Source organism: Myodes glareolus, chromosome 9, assembly GCF_982192425.1.
Source record: "Myodes glareolus chromosome 9, mMyoGla1.1, whole genome shotgun sequence".
Classification (NCBI taxonomy): Eukaryota; Metazoa; Chordata; class Mammalia; order Rodentia; family Cricetidae; genus Myodes; species Myodes glareolus.
The window spans coordinates 94701525-94715586 of NC_142034.1; the positions used below are offsets into that span (position 1 = coordinate 94701525).

Sequence of the window (14062 nt, forward strand, 5' to 3'; positions counted from 1 at the left end):
TGGCAGATGTTGTACTCTGTGAACTTGTGGCAGATATGAGTGAACATCATTGTTCAGGAGTAACTATGCCAAAAGGAGACCCCTGCCTCTGCAGGTGGACACAGTGTTGTTTGGTCATAGCCATGTAACAGAGAAGCAGAGCCGTGGGGTCTCAGCAGCCACTCTAAACATAACACATTGGCCTACTGTGATGTTCGTCCTCCTTTCTCTGTTTGGCTCTAGTGTCCAAATGATGAGATGTCTGAGTCAGGCCAGTCTTCAGCAGCTGCTACTCCCAGTACCACAGGGACCAAGTCCAACACACCCACATCCTCCGTGCCCTCAGCAGCAGTTACACCACTCAATGAGAGCCTACAGCCCCTGGGGGATTATGGCAGTGTCACAAAGAACAGCAAGCGGGCCCGAGAGAAGCGCAACAGCCGCAACATGGAGGTCCAGGTCACCCAGGAGATGCGGAACGTCAGCATCGGTATGTAGCCTGTCCAGTTCACTACCTGTCCAATGCACAACCAGCCATCCCATCAATGGGGAAGTCACATACCTGCTGCCCGCACCTGGGAGGGGTTTCTTCCTCTTTGGGTTTTAGCTTGTGCAAAAATAATAGCTAAGGCTTCCATAACAAATACCACAGGTAGACAGTTTAAATAGCTGTCCTAGAAGTAGGATGACCAGGAAGGTGCAGACAGGCCTACTCTGTGCAGAGGTCCTCCTTTCTGGACTTACAGAGCGCCACCTCCTTGTGTCTTCATGGTATCTGTCTTTTGATCTCAGAGGGACCCCCATTGAGTAAGGTGAGCCAAGTGGCCTCCTTTTACCTTGGTCCCATCCTTAAGGACCAGACTCCAAGCTGAGCATGGTGGCATACACCTGTAATCCTAGCTCTTGGGAGATTGAGGTAGGAGGATCAGAAGTTTAAGACTAGCCTAGGGCATATGAGACTCTATCTCAAAAATAAAATAACTATTAAACGACCCAGTTTTCCCCAGGTGTTAGTGGTGCGCTCCTTTGATGCCAACACTCAGGAGAGATCAAGGCCAGCCTGGCCTACAAATCAAGTTGTAGGATGGCCAGGGCAACCCAGAGAAACCCTGTCTTGAAAAAACAAAACAAAACAAAATAAAAAATACCTGGTTTCTAAATGCTGTCACACAGCAGTGAGTGGGATCTACCCGCAGCAGTGTGTATCTATTTTGTTCTTCCTCCCTAGACTCCCATAGTCCTGGAGTCTCCATCTACCTGGCCAGTATGAGAACTCTTTTTTGACAGTCCTAGGTAGTGGAAACTAGTGTGAATTCTAAAGATGCAGGTCCAGGTAGCCTTTATGAATAGGGCAGAGGCTTCAGGTTGTCCCCTGACACCAGGTTTCCTGTGTTCTGTGCTAGGTATGGGCAGCAGTGATGAGTGGTCTGATGTTCAAGACATTATCGACTCTACTCCAGAGCTGGATGTCTGTCCGGAAACCCGTCTAGACCGCACAGGAAGCAGGTGCTCACTCAGCCAGGCCCTGGATGAGATTCAGGGTGCCTTTGGGGGAGGGGATAAGGTGTCATTATACCCCAGTGCAGGGTTGTCATTGATTAGTAGATCAGTCAGCTTCCTATCCCTGCAGTAAAATAGTGAGTTCCAGAACAGCCAGGGCTGTCACAGAGGACCCTTGTCCCCCAAAATAAAACAAAAGGTTGATTTTTGACTTACACCTTCAAGTTTCAGGGCTTTGACCTTTGGGCCTGTGGTAACACAGTGTACATGAAGGAAGCATGAGGTGGGAAGGTTGCCTTCTTTGTGGAGCCTAGGACATGGAGGAAGGGCTGAGGTCCTACTAGGACCTTGAAATGCATACCGTCTGTAATCTCATTTCCTCCCACCAATCCCTGCTTCCTAAGTTTATCTGGGCTTTTGGAGACATTTCCTTTGCAGACTCTAACACAGGCTTGGAGGGTTGCTGCCAGGTGGTTCTGCAGTGCTATTCCTAACTGCTCTTCCTGTGTATCCCAGCAGCCCGACCCAGGGAATCGTAAACAAAGCTTTTGGCATCAACACTGACTCCCTATATCATGAACTATCTACAGCAGGATCTGAGGTCATCGGGGATGTGGATGAGGGAGCCGACCTCCTAGGTAAACACAGCCTATCACCTATGACTCTTTGACACTTGGACTCTGTTAATTTTGTTGTTGTTTTGTTTTTTGTTTTTTTTAACTTATGATGAAGGGCGTTTTGCTCCTTTGGACTGAGGACTTTTATTTCATAATCTTACTAAGGTAAAATCTTTATTCTATGAATATCCCCTAAAGTCTCTGTTTATAGTTTTTAATTTATTTAAGAGTTTTAGTTTATTCAAGCTGGCATTTGATGTCCCCTGAATGTGGGCAGCTGAGTGTTAGGAGTAGTGCCCACACTCGGAAAAGTTCTATCTAGTTCTTGGGCAGCAGTTCTAGCACACACCGTGGCAGCCATTCCTGGGTGCCTCCAGAGCCACCCCTCTATGTGCTAGGAAAAGGGACAGCTTCTCCTACAGGTCTCCACATCCAGTTCTAAGCAGATTAGGACCCCGCTACTGCTTCTCATTGCTCTCCAGGGAGCAGCAGCTCTGGCTAGGGCTGCCACCTCACAGTCAGGTAGTGAAGGGTGGAAGTTCACATACATGGAAGCATAGGGAATGGTCTTTGAGGTGCCTGTGATAGCCAGCTTATGAGCTTATGTAGCTGACACTGTGGCTGCAGACAGCCAGGGTGATGGTGTTTGTTCTAGGGAAGTGGGCATCAGCGTATTCTGCCACAGTAAAGACATATTTCCCTGTGTGTTGCTGTGCATCTCTAACTCTCCTGTCATTTTTGTGGGACAGTGGTCACTCTGAGCTAACGTTGCCATGAGACCCACTTTTTGGTGGTTTAGAGCCATTTTATGTAGGAATGCAGAAGTCAGATGGGTCATAAGGAGCTCAGGCAGGATTCACTACTGTAGTCTGAGTACCGTGCCCAGTGACTTACTATGGTGACCAAGTTCTGGAGGAATGAGCTAGAGGCTGTATCCACTACTTAGACACCCACCCAAGTGCCGTTCTGGCTTGTGGCCACAGCCACTCATGTGTGGTTTTAAAGATGGTATGGCATGGATAGGATCCAGTGAGTAAGCACACCTGAGCAATGTATGTAGCTATGCAGACACATCTCGTCAGCTCTCTGAGCATCTCATAGGCAGGAGAGGGAGAGATGCTATATTCTCACAAACACAGCCTTAGGTCATTAGGTAAATGCTGCTTTGGATCATCAGCTGGGATAACAGTGGCGAACTCTCTGCCCAGGAGTCCTGGCTTCCAGCTCTGTGTATCTCAGCAGTGAAGGTGGTAAAAGTGACTGCCTGGCATACACTATATCTATCAAACAGAAGTTATAACATACACTATTTTCAAAAGCTCAGTTTACCAAAAAAAAAAAAAGCTACAAATTAAATTATAACATGCCAGTTACTATTTACATGCACACACGCAAGGCTTCAGAATTGCCAAGGAAAACACATACAGAATGGATGTTTTAAGAGTAGGAAGTATCATGGTAACTTCTGCTCACACTGTCTGCTGGGGACGTCACACTGTGCACCTTAAGGGAATTATGTTTCTCATGTACAAATAAGGAAACTGATGCTCAGAGAGCCAAGCAGTTCCCCTGCATCACTTAGAGCAATCTGAATTGTGACATGCAGACCCAATCTGTGTCATTCTGGTGGACAGTGGTTGGATTCATTCCTTCTGTAGCAGACTGTCTCATGTCGTCACCAGTTCTAGATGCCTAGAAACAGCTCTCCTTGAGAAGTAGACAGTAGACAAGCTTCTACTTCTGCAAGGATGGAGTCAGAGATCTTTGGACTAACGTGAGCTCCACTCCATGTGGTAATAAGATGTTTGTCTGATCTTAAACCATAAAACAGAAATAAATTCTATGTTGTTCAAATATTTAAACAAAAATACAAGGGCAGTAGAGTTAAGAAAGGGTATTGGACAGTATTTCTGAGTCTCTACAAAACCAACAGAGAAAATGTCCACACATCTGACTGTGATAAGAGTATGTGTGTGCACTTGGAATGCAGTTCAGTGGTAGAACACATGCTTAGCAGGAGCCAGTTTGATCTGCAGCACTCAGAACAAAAGAAAGGGCAAGAAAGTATGTGAGTGTTCTTTACTATTAAAACAAATCAAGTTCAGTAGAAAACTGGCAAAGAATAAATTAGAAAATCACAGGTGATATTAAAAACAACTCAGCTTCAGGATTAATGAAAAGTGAAAATTAGTCAAGAGTTGTAGAACATGGCAGGGAGCTGGTGCTGCCCTGCTCCCTGTATGAAGCTCTGCAAGAGGTGTGAACCAGTACCTGCGGAACAACAGGTAGATGGGCCACAAGTTCTCTGGTGATCTATACCAACGTGTCCTGGAGAATAATGGTCATGCAGAATGATGAATGCATTTGTATGACAGGAAAAGATGGTGATGAGCAGTGATGCAGACACCCAACGTGCTCTGAGTCCCCTGGTGCATCACCTGCCTGGGGGGATGGACAGTGTGGATGTTTGTCTAGAGAGGTGTGAGGAAAGGGTTGCTACTTCTGAACTGGTCCTCTGCGTTATTTAGATTTCTATGATAAACATTATTTTGTTATTTAAATCAAGTAGGTTTTCATGTTGCTTTTGTTCCCTGGGAAGTACACAAGCAGAAAGAATTCTTTCCTTAAATTTATTGAGAAAAAAAAAAGTGTTAACCTACTTCAGCTCCATTTTTTTCCTAGCAGTCTGTACTGAAGTGGCCTGTCTTTAGTGAGGTCTGTTCAGACCACTCCATGCTCCCCAGCCTCCTACTACTCTTTGGTTTGTTTTTTCTTAACAGTGGGGTAATTTCTCCCTTATCCTCATCTTGTCCCTCACTCAAGGTCATGTTCTCCCTCCCTTTAGTCCTGTAAGAACTGGGCTGAATAGGAGACCCCTAAATCCAGCCCCAGGTACACATCTGTGACCTGTTAGGGCCCCCATGTACACTGATAGCACGGCTTATTTACTCTGGAGGGCTTCTTTGGTATCCTTTGCTCACCAACACGCACACTCTTCTCTTTACATGCCTAATTGTTGAGGTCTGTTGGGTGTTATCTTACCACTGGGTGGCTACAGATTTCTGGCAGAGCTGAACAAGAGGTGGGGTACTCCAGGTCCCTTGGAGAGGGAGGAATGCCCATTTTGGTCTGTCCCATGGAATGTGTTGACCTGAACTGCTGAAGTGTTTTGTTTTTCATGTCCATCAACATAGGAATGGCTGAATCATTGTTGCTTTTTTTTTCTTTTAAGTAAGAATTTCTTTATTTGTTGGTTCTAGTTACCAATTGACCTTTGTTGCTTCCTTCCCTGTCTCTCTGCTTCACTGGACGCGGCCCAGGGGAGTTCTCAGGTGTGTATCTCTCCCGTCTGTCTCCGTGTGGTCCCCTCTTTCCACTGTGGAGAGCAGCTGGAACAGGGGGTGGGGCATACACGTGGGACTCTCCCCTGCCGCTGACCATCACCAAGGGCTGTGCACACTGACCTCTTATTTCTGTCTGGCTGCTCCAAGCCACTTAACCCCTATAGCCATGCGCTTTGCTCCCAGCCTGCTATTGCCCAAAATGCCCAGATGGGATTGCTCCACTGACTACTGACAGATTCTTTATATATGACCCCCATATTCAAGCCTGAAAAGGCCATTTCTGAGGGATCTACAGAACCACTAGGAACATAAGACAGTATACCCCAGAAGTTAAGGGTGCCATGAGACCCCTGTGCAGTCCACCTGGGTAGCCAAGTTGAACTGCTGTGCACAAGAGGCCCTGAGACCCACATACTCCTATAATTATGGACCTTTAGTATGTTCAATGGCAGCCAAGCCCCTGGGCACAGCTTCTCATTGTGTGGTTTCCTCTGGCCATCTGCTCTATTGTCCACAGATAAAGTTTCAAAGGAGTCTCTGGCTTCATCCAGCCTCCTGCCCTCCTGTCCCCTCTGCTGCCAACTCTAACCCAATCATAAGTGGTCCCCAACACCCCCCACCTTGCTGTCTACATAGGCTTAACGCGCTTCTTTTCTCTCCCTCCTCCCGCCCTGTTGCCCGTCTCCTGTGGGACTGGGATGCTCCCGTAGTGCGCGATGATTTTTTTGGTAAGGCCAAGGCCCTGCTTAAGTGTCTGTTTTCCTCTTTCTGGCCTCCTTTTTCTATCTAACATCTTCTCATGCTTCATGAGCCATTTGCTTTGTTTTTCATGGTGGGCCAGTGGCAGTGAGTGTGGCTTCAGGATTTCCAGGGACCTCAGACCTGGGGTGCCATCTTTCCATTCTGTTTCAGCTGGGGTGGGAGGTGACCCTCCCTCCAAGCTGCTAGTCACCATGGATAAACCACTGTCAGTCTCTGAGAGGCTCTGTAGGCCCAGGACAGACCTCGTACCTGGTGTTCTCTCTCAGGCTGCCAGGGGAAAACAAAGGAGGTTGGAATGGACATCATGCTGACCTATAACCAGCACTTCACTGTGCCTTTGCTGTTTCAGACAGAAACACGGGGGAAGGCTAACCTGAGGATTAAATTTGTTTCTTTGGGCATTATAGGATATATATTCGGAGAACTCAGTCTGTTGGCAGAAGGGCCGGGTCAGTTTCCCACAAAAAGTCCTGTCCTCACATCCACTCCCTCCCCATGCTTCCTGACCCCACTGCTAAGGGCCAGGTCCTACCAGTCTTACATGTAATCTCATGGTGGGCTGCAACTGCAGTAAGCCGCCATCCTTGGGGCAAAGTTTTCTCTGAGTACTGTGCTGTCATCTCTGTCCTTTGTCACAATGCCAACATTTGTTCACCAGTGGGTGGCATTGAAAGGCCTTGGTTCATTGTGGGTATACTATAGAGCTGGAATATGAACATGGCTAAGGGCAGGGAGTTAAGTGGCATGACAGGGGCTACTCCAGAGCCTTCTACAAGACTGAATTTCTGATGGGAGCTAGCTAGAAGGATTATCTAGCTCAGTGTGAGCTCAGGGAAGAGCAGGGCTTTCTCTTGGCTGTAGATGAGGCCAGGGATCTGTCTAGGTCTGACTGCCTCTTTTGAAGCCCAACTATCCTGCAGGTTGGAACATTAAGCCCTAATTTCTTTTCACCTGAAGCCACAGGGCCAGGAAAGTTGTTGCTCTGGGGCAGAGGCAGGTGCAATAGAGCAAAGTCCACTTGGAGAGGCTCCAGGCAAACCTCACCACCTTTCATTTCAGGAATGGGCAAAGAAGTGGGGAACCTGCTGCTGGAGAACTCGCAGCTTCTAGAGACAAAGTAAGACTCTTCTATACCATCCATGTCTGACCCAGGGTTGGGTGGCCCCTGAAATGTGACCCACCTGTAGTGGGAACAACCCATAGGACTCCTGAATGGTTCCTTAAGAAAGCTGGCTGTGAGGAGCCTTTAGCAAGAATGACTGCTACATTTAATGCTTAGGTCAAAAAGGTGTTCCCATTCTAGACCAGGATCTACCTGCTAGAATGTATCAAAGGCCTGTACTCCTGATAATCAAAAGACAGAGTATGAGTTTGAAATTAGCCTGAGCTAGTTCTGTCTCAAAACAAATAGAAGTCCTTGTCACAAAAGTATGCAAATGTGTTCTCATTAAGCCCTCATCTTTCTGCCATTTAAAGAAATGCTTTGAATGTGGTGAAGAATGACCTCATTGCCAAGGTTGACCAACTGTCAGGAGAGCAGGAAGTGCTGAAGGGTGAGCTGGAAGCCGCCAAACAAGCCAAAGTCAAGCTGGAAAACCGAATCAAAGAACTTGAAGAAGAGCTTAAAAGGTGAGAACAACAGAAACTTGGATTTCCAAGCTGCCACCTCTCTATGTCCTTAATAAAGCCATCGTCCACTGGTGACATCTCAGCGCCCCCTGCTGCCCCTAGCTTTGTGTGATCTCTGCTCAAGGTCCAGCCACTAGGTAGGTCCATTGTCTGCCCACCCTCTTGTCTCCTCTTAAGTCCTCTGTGCCTTCACCAGGTACAGAGTCCTGCTTCATGTGCCTTTCTGGGAATGGTAGTGCCATCCTTATTTACAGCTTTCCCCCTATTCCTTGTTCAGGAATGAGGGGCTGATCAGGCATCAATGACTACTTAAGCAACCACACTTCTGCTCCACAGCCAAGGTCAAATCCACATGGGCTAAAATCAAATCCACAGGGGCTAAAACCCTGTGCCCTGGTTTTAGCCCCTCTGAGATGGGAGGGACAGTATAGGGAGGGTCTGTGGGCACTACCTACTCAGGACTTACCTGCCCACCAAGTACCTTGATTCACTCCTTGGGCTTGAATCACCCCCATTTTGGGTAGAGCAGCCAAATATCTGGGCTGTGGAGCACATTTGGCAGAGCTCTTACCCTGCCTGCTTCTTCCCACATCTTGTAGAGTCAAGTCAGAGGCAGTAATCGCACGCCGTGAGCCCAGAGAAGAGGTGGAGGATGTAAGCAGCTATCTCTGTACAGAATTGGTATATCCACTATTAACCTGTGGGCACGGGTGGGCTGGGAATGGCAGTGCTTCCTAGACTTGCTGATTCTTCTGGGCCCCTCTAACCTCTCACTTGTGACCTCGGAACCCAGTTCATGTCTTCCTCTCTATTGAGTGATTTGATGTCCTCAGCCCCTCCCTACAGTGAGGCAGAGTCATCTTTCTACCCTTTCCCTTTGATGTTTTCTACAGTCTCAGCGGGTTTTACTGTTAGAGGCTGCAGAAGCAACGCCAGCCATTTGCTATGCATCTGCAGCCTGGGCAATGCAACCAAGTCCTGAGCCTGCACCTTCTCCCATACCCAAAATTGGTCTGAGCTAGCATAGTTGGCCTTCCTGTGCCACAGCACCTTGAGGAGAACAGGCTGGGTACCTTATAACAGAGCAACACCCCACCACCTGTCATTCATCTGCTCAGTCATTTGGGGCATGTGATGCTCTCTCCCCTTGCTCTAGAACTTTCATTTCAGGATGGTCTAGGAGAGGCTGAGAACATGGATTGTGGCCACTTGACTAAGAAAGAGCTAGTTCAGAGTTCAGACCTCTTTATTGTGCATTGACAAAAGCAGTTTCTGAGTGGATGGAGCCATGTGCAGAGAGATGACCTGCCTCCTGTGCACTTTTCTCCCAACTCCCTGAAGCTCATCCTGCTCAAGCTCAGGGTGCAGCTTGGGAGAGGGGAAGAGTGGCAAACCGATCTGGGCTGCCCTGATCCTCTCCCCATGCCCTTGCCACCCCCACCATCACTTCTCCCCCACTTAGATCTTCCTAATTGAACCCCCACCTAAGTGGTAGACATCTCAGAAGGAAGCCATATAAGCTTGACTGTCCTGTTGTCCCTCATTGGTGGAACCATCTTCTCCCCTCTGCAGGACAAAATCCCTATGGCCCAGCGCCGACGCTTCACAAGGGTAGAGATGGCCCGAGTGCTCATGGAACGGAACCAATATAAAGAACGACTGATGGAGCTGCAGGAGGCTGTGCGGTGGACTGAAATGATCAGGTGGTCCCTCTGCATTTTTTGTGACAATTCCTGAGCCAGCTCATTGCTCTGGTTGGAGCTATGGTTCCTGAGCTGGGATTATAGAATTACAGCATGTCATGGAGTTGGCTATCCTCCAATACACCTCCTTTCCCCCAGGGGGTTGGGACAGTCTGGAGGGCCCCAGCGTCAGCTGGTTCAGCTCCTCCTTTATCCTTCCTTACAGAGCATCCAGGGAACACCCATCTGTCCAAGAAAAGAAGAAGTCCACTATCTGGCAGTTGTGAGTATTATGCTCTAGGTGGGGAGAAGCTTCTCTCAATCTGCTGTTACTCCACCTGTGGCTCAACTATCTGTGTCTCCATGGCAGCTTCAGCCGCCTCTTCAGCTCATCATCCAGCCCCCCGCCAGCCAAACGGTCCTACCCGTCTGTGAACATTCACTACAAGTCCCCTACAGCAGCCGGCTTCAGCCAGCGTCGCAGCCATGCCATGTGCCAGATCTCAGCCGGCAGCCGACCCCTGGAGTTCTTCCCTGATGAGTGGGTGTCCCCAGCCCCCTGCCCCTCCAGCCAACTAAAGGGAGGGGACCAGGTGTTCTAAGTCCATTCCACTCCATACTTGAAGTTGGAGAACAGAACTTTAATTTGCTGCCCTGTGGGACAGACATTATCATGAACAGGAAAGATGGTGTCTTCTCTCTAGGCCCACTACCCTCAGCAAGAACTAGTTCAGGTTTTGTCTGAATCCCTTTTGGCAGGGATTGCAGTTCTTAGGGACCATTTTCTTAGACCCTGAAGACTGTGCTGGGTCCAAGAATACCCCTATCTCCTCTGTGTGGCCTTAGGGTCTGAACACTGCCCCCCAAACATGGTGGTGTATCTTGCTGCCACAGGAACTGTAGCAGGCCACCCTTATGAGTAACCACTGGTAATCTTACCTAGGTTACATTGCAGCTGCTACCATCTGAGCCCCAGTGCCCATTGAGAGAGCAGACCCCAAAACAGCTGGAAATGACCTCTTAAGCCCAGGTTCACACCTCATACTGGGGGATGTTACCCTTTGTCAGATGAGTACGTCATATCCTAGATGTCGTTACTCAGTTTTGGGTTGTGAGCCTAGCCTTTAATGGCTGAGCCATCCCTCCAGGCCCACCCTATCCCAGAAAAGGCAAGGGCGGATTCAGGCGGATTCTAAGGAATGAATGGCACACTGCCAGGAAGATCAGCGGGACTATGGGTGCCCCAGCCTGACACAGACTGCTCATGTAACCTGTTATTCCTCTCACTCAGTGACTGCACTTCTTCTGCCCGGCGGGAACAGAAGCGGGAACAATATCGCCAGGTTCGTGAACACGTGCGCAATGATGATGGAAGGCTGCAGGCCTGTGGGTGGAGCCTGCCTGCCAAGTACAAGCAGGTAATTGGGACAGAGGGTGGTGTCCAGGTACAGAGAGGGTATGTGGTGGGGGCCGTCACCAAGGCCCAGCACAGTGGTGGTGCAATGCCAGGAAGCACAATGTATATGAGAAGTCAGGAGGGTACCCATCTCCTACCTGATATTGGTGGATCTGTAACTCTGAGAGTATTCTAGTTTGCTTTTTGTTGCTATGATAAAATACTGGCCAGAGCAGCTTGGGTGAAAAATGGGCTTTTTGGACTTACACTTCCATCAAGGAAAACTGAAGCAGAAATCACAGAGGAACATTGTTTATTGGCTTGTTTTCTATTACATACTCAACTTGCTTTTTTATATAACCCAGGACCATCTGCCCAAGGTGGCACCTCTGACACTCCTGCCTACCAACTAGTCTGATGGGGTCTGAGGTTCCCTATGCCCACATGATTCTAGCTTGTGTCAAGTTGACAAAACCTAGCCAGCATAGAAGGCCAGAAGAACCAGACCCAATGCATTGTACACCAAAAGCCAATGACAATAGGCAAATGACTCAGACTTCTAAAGACCAATGTGTCTCCCTTGGTTGCATACCACAGTCCTTCCTGCTCTGTTGCAGCTGAGCCCCAATGGAGGCCAGGAAGACAACCGTATGAAAAATGTGCCTGTCCCTGTGTACTGCCGTCCTCTGGTAGAGAAAGACCCCACAATGAAGGTGAGCACCGAGGATCCTGCTCACAGGCCCCAAAGGGCAAAGCGTAGTCTCTATTGCTTTAGTCCCTGGAGGGCCAACAGAGGAGCCAGTGTGGCTAGACCCCAGAGCCCTGTCCTTACAGCTTTGGTGTGCTGCTGGTGTCAACCTGAGTGGGTGGAAACCAAATGAAGAGGACTCTAGCAATGGAGCCAAGCCCACACCAGGTAGAGACCCTCTGACTTGCGACCGGGAAATTGAAGGCGAACCCAAGAGCAGCCACCCATCACCTGAGAAGAAGAAGGTCAGTATATTGGTCAAGAATGTGATTTTACTCTACATAAAGTTTCTGGATAGTTCTCTGTAGGTTCAGGCTGAAAGTGACCATACTTTGGTGACAATGTTTCCCTTTTCTTCCATGAGTCTGGGAGAGGAAGCAGGTACTACCAGCATTCAAGATGCCATTGCTGCCTCTCTGTAGTCCAGGTTGCCTTCTGGCCTGTGGAGCTGTCTACTGCCCTTGGTCTACAGAAGTCAGGCTTGCAAGAGTCAGGAGAGCCAGGCACATCTTGTGTCATCTGGAAAAATAGGTAGCAGAAGGGACTGCTCACAGGAGAGGCCCAGTGATTTTCAGTGAAGCCCAGAACACAGTCACAGCTTGACTTAGGGGCTGTAAGAGTAGCTTCTCCAACTTCATAGCTGCTTCTTGGAAATGAATCAAGATATGGTTCTATAGGTTATAGGGGAAGATAACTTTATTCATTGGTTCCATATTCAAGGCTAGATCTTAGGAAGTCCCAGAGATTCCATGACTTAACACCAAGTTCAGGCAACAACTTTGATCTCCCTCTAATGTGTTCTGAACAGGCAAAGGAGGTCCCTGAGGCAGATGCTACCTCCAGTCGGGTATGGATACTCACCAGCACCCTGACCACCAGCAAAGTGGTGATCATTGATGCCAACCAACCAGGCACTGTTGTGGATCAGTTCACAGTTTGCAATGCCCACGTCCTATGTATCTCCAGCATCCCTGGTGAGTTAGGACTCCCACTGCCAGGTGCTGTCCAACAGCAGGTACTTGCTGCCTATGGACTGCCCTGCAAAGCTGGTGTTTGAGGCGGGTGGCTCTTCCTTTTCAGCCAGGTAGGACTGGGATACAGAGTAAATAGGAATTAGAGACCTGGGCATGTGAATAGATGTTTTCAGAATAGATGTGTGTCGAGTTACCTTTCTGCATGTGTCCAAGAGGAAGCTCTCCAGGGTACAAGCATAGGTCCTAGCTTCATCCCTCAGCTGCAGTCCCAGGATAGTACTGAGGGCCCCGCGGATCTTTGCTTTGAAACCTTACCTATTTACTGAGATGGCCTCTACTCCTTGGAGTTCTTCAGGATCTTTTCGTATGATAGCGCAGAGCATTATTTTTCAGTTCCTTTTGACCTGTAAGCTTGACACTAGGCCTGAGAATAGATGTTCCCAGAGGGCCAGGTGTTGCTTGTATGGAGACTAGGCTAACTGAGAGCAGAGCCAGCCAAGCAGACAGTTCCCATTCTCCCCAGCCTCCACTGAGATGGAACTCTGGGGTGGCTTTGTGATGTTGGACTGATGGGCTGGGAATTTCTCCCCAGCGGCCAGCGACAGTGACTATCCCCCTGGGGAGATGTTCCTAGACAGTGATGTGAACCCCGAAGACTCAGGTGCTGATGGTGTGCTGGCTGGCATCACTCTGGTGGGGTGTGCTACCCGCTGCAATGTACCACGTAGCAACTGTTCCTCCCGAGGAGACACTCCAGTACTGGACAAGGGGCAGGGTGAGTCCCAGGTAGTCTTCTCCCTATCTACACATTCTCTTTCTCTGCCTTGCCCAGCTTACTTTTCTCTCCACAGGGGATGTGGCAGCCACCGCCAATGGGAAAGTAAACCCATCCCAATCCACAGAAGAAGCCACAGAAGCCACAGAGGTGCCAGACCCTGGTCCTAGTGAGCCAGAAGCAACCACAGTTCGGCCTGGGCCCCTCACAGAGCATGTCTTCACTGACCTGGCACCTACCCCACCCTCCAGCACCCAGCCTGCCAGGTAGGTTGCGTCAGATAGAAGGGAGGATGACAGAGTTTGGCAGGGAGCAAGCATATACTTCTATGACCCACAGTGTTACAGTTACCATTCTTCTTGCAGTGAGAATGGGCCAGAGCCCGATGGCAGCATTGTACAGCCTCAGGTGGAGCCCAGTGGGGAGCCCTCTGCAACCACCAGTAGTGCTGCACCCACCATGTGGCTAGGAGCCCAGAATGGCTGGTAGGCAAAGACACAAGACATGGGACGTGGTGGGGTGGGAGAACTCTATGAGCCATGTAAGCTCTGCCTACCTACCTTACCCTGCAGGCTCTACGTGCATTCAGCAGTAGCCAACTGGAAGAAGTGTCTGCACTCCATCAAGCTGAAAGACTCTGTGCTGAGCCTGGTGTA

At 49.1% G+C, this 14062-nt stretch overlaps 1 protein-coding gene across 28 annotated transcripts in view; it reads left to right on the forward strand.

The window, feature by feature from the left end:
* Positions 1–14062, forward strand: part of Mapk8ip3 (mitogen-activated protein kinase 8 interacting protein 3) — a 42116-nt gene that overhangs the window by 24632 nt on the left and 3422 nt on the right. For 12 of the 28 annotated variants that reach the window (XM_085694740.2, XM_085694742.2, XM_085694751.2 and 9 more), the window contains 19 exons: positions 223–469; positions 1383–1485; positions 1996–2117; positions 5417–5428; positions 6151–6168; positions 7262–7319; positions 7679–7831; positions 8431–8512; positions 9404–9534; positions 9740–9796; positions 9884–10054; positions 10805–10931; positions 11527–11622; positions 11744–11902; positions 12466–12631; positions 13224–13406; positions 13483–13672; positions 13772–13891; positions 13979–14059. In XM_085694740.2, coding sequence (XP_085550866.2) covers positions 223–469; positions 1383–1485; positions 1996–2117; positions 5417–5428; positions 6151–6168; positions 7262–7319; positions 7679–7831; positions 8431–8512; positions 9404–9534; positions 9740–9796; positions 9884–10054; positions 10805–10931; positions 11527–11622; positions 11744–11902; positions 12466–12631; positions 13224–13406; positions 13483–13672; positions 13772–13891; positions 13979–14059 — 2276 coding nt within the window. The remainder of the gene's footprint in view (positions 1–222; positions 470–1382; positions 1486–1995; positions 2118–5416; positions 5429–6150; positions 6169–7261; positions 7320–7678; positions 7832–8430; positions 8513–9403; positions 9535–9739; positions 9797–9883; positions 10055–10804; positions 10932–11526; positions 11623–11743; positions 11903–12465; positions 12632–13223; positions 13407–13482; positions 13673–13771; positions 13892–13978; positions 14060–14062) is intronic. The other 16 variants (XM_085694741.2, XM_048436178.3, XM_048436190.3 and 13 more) reach the window with 7 other exon arrangements.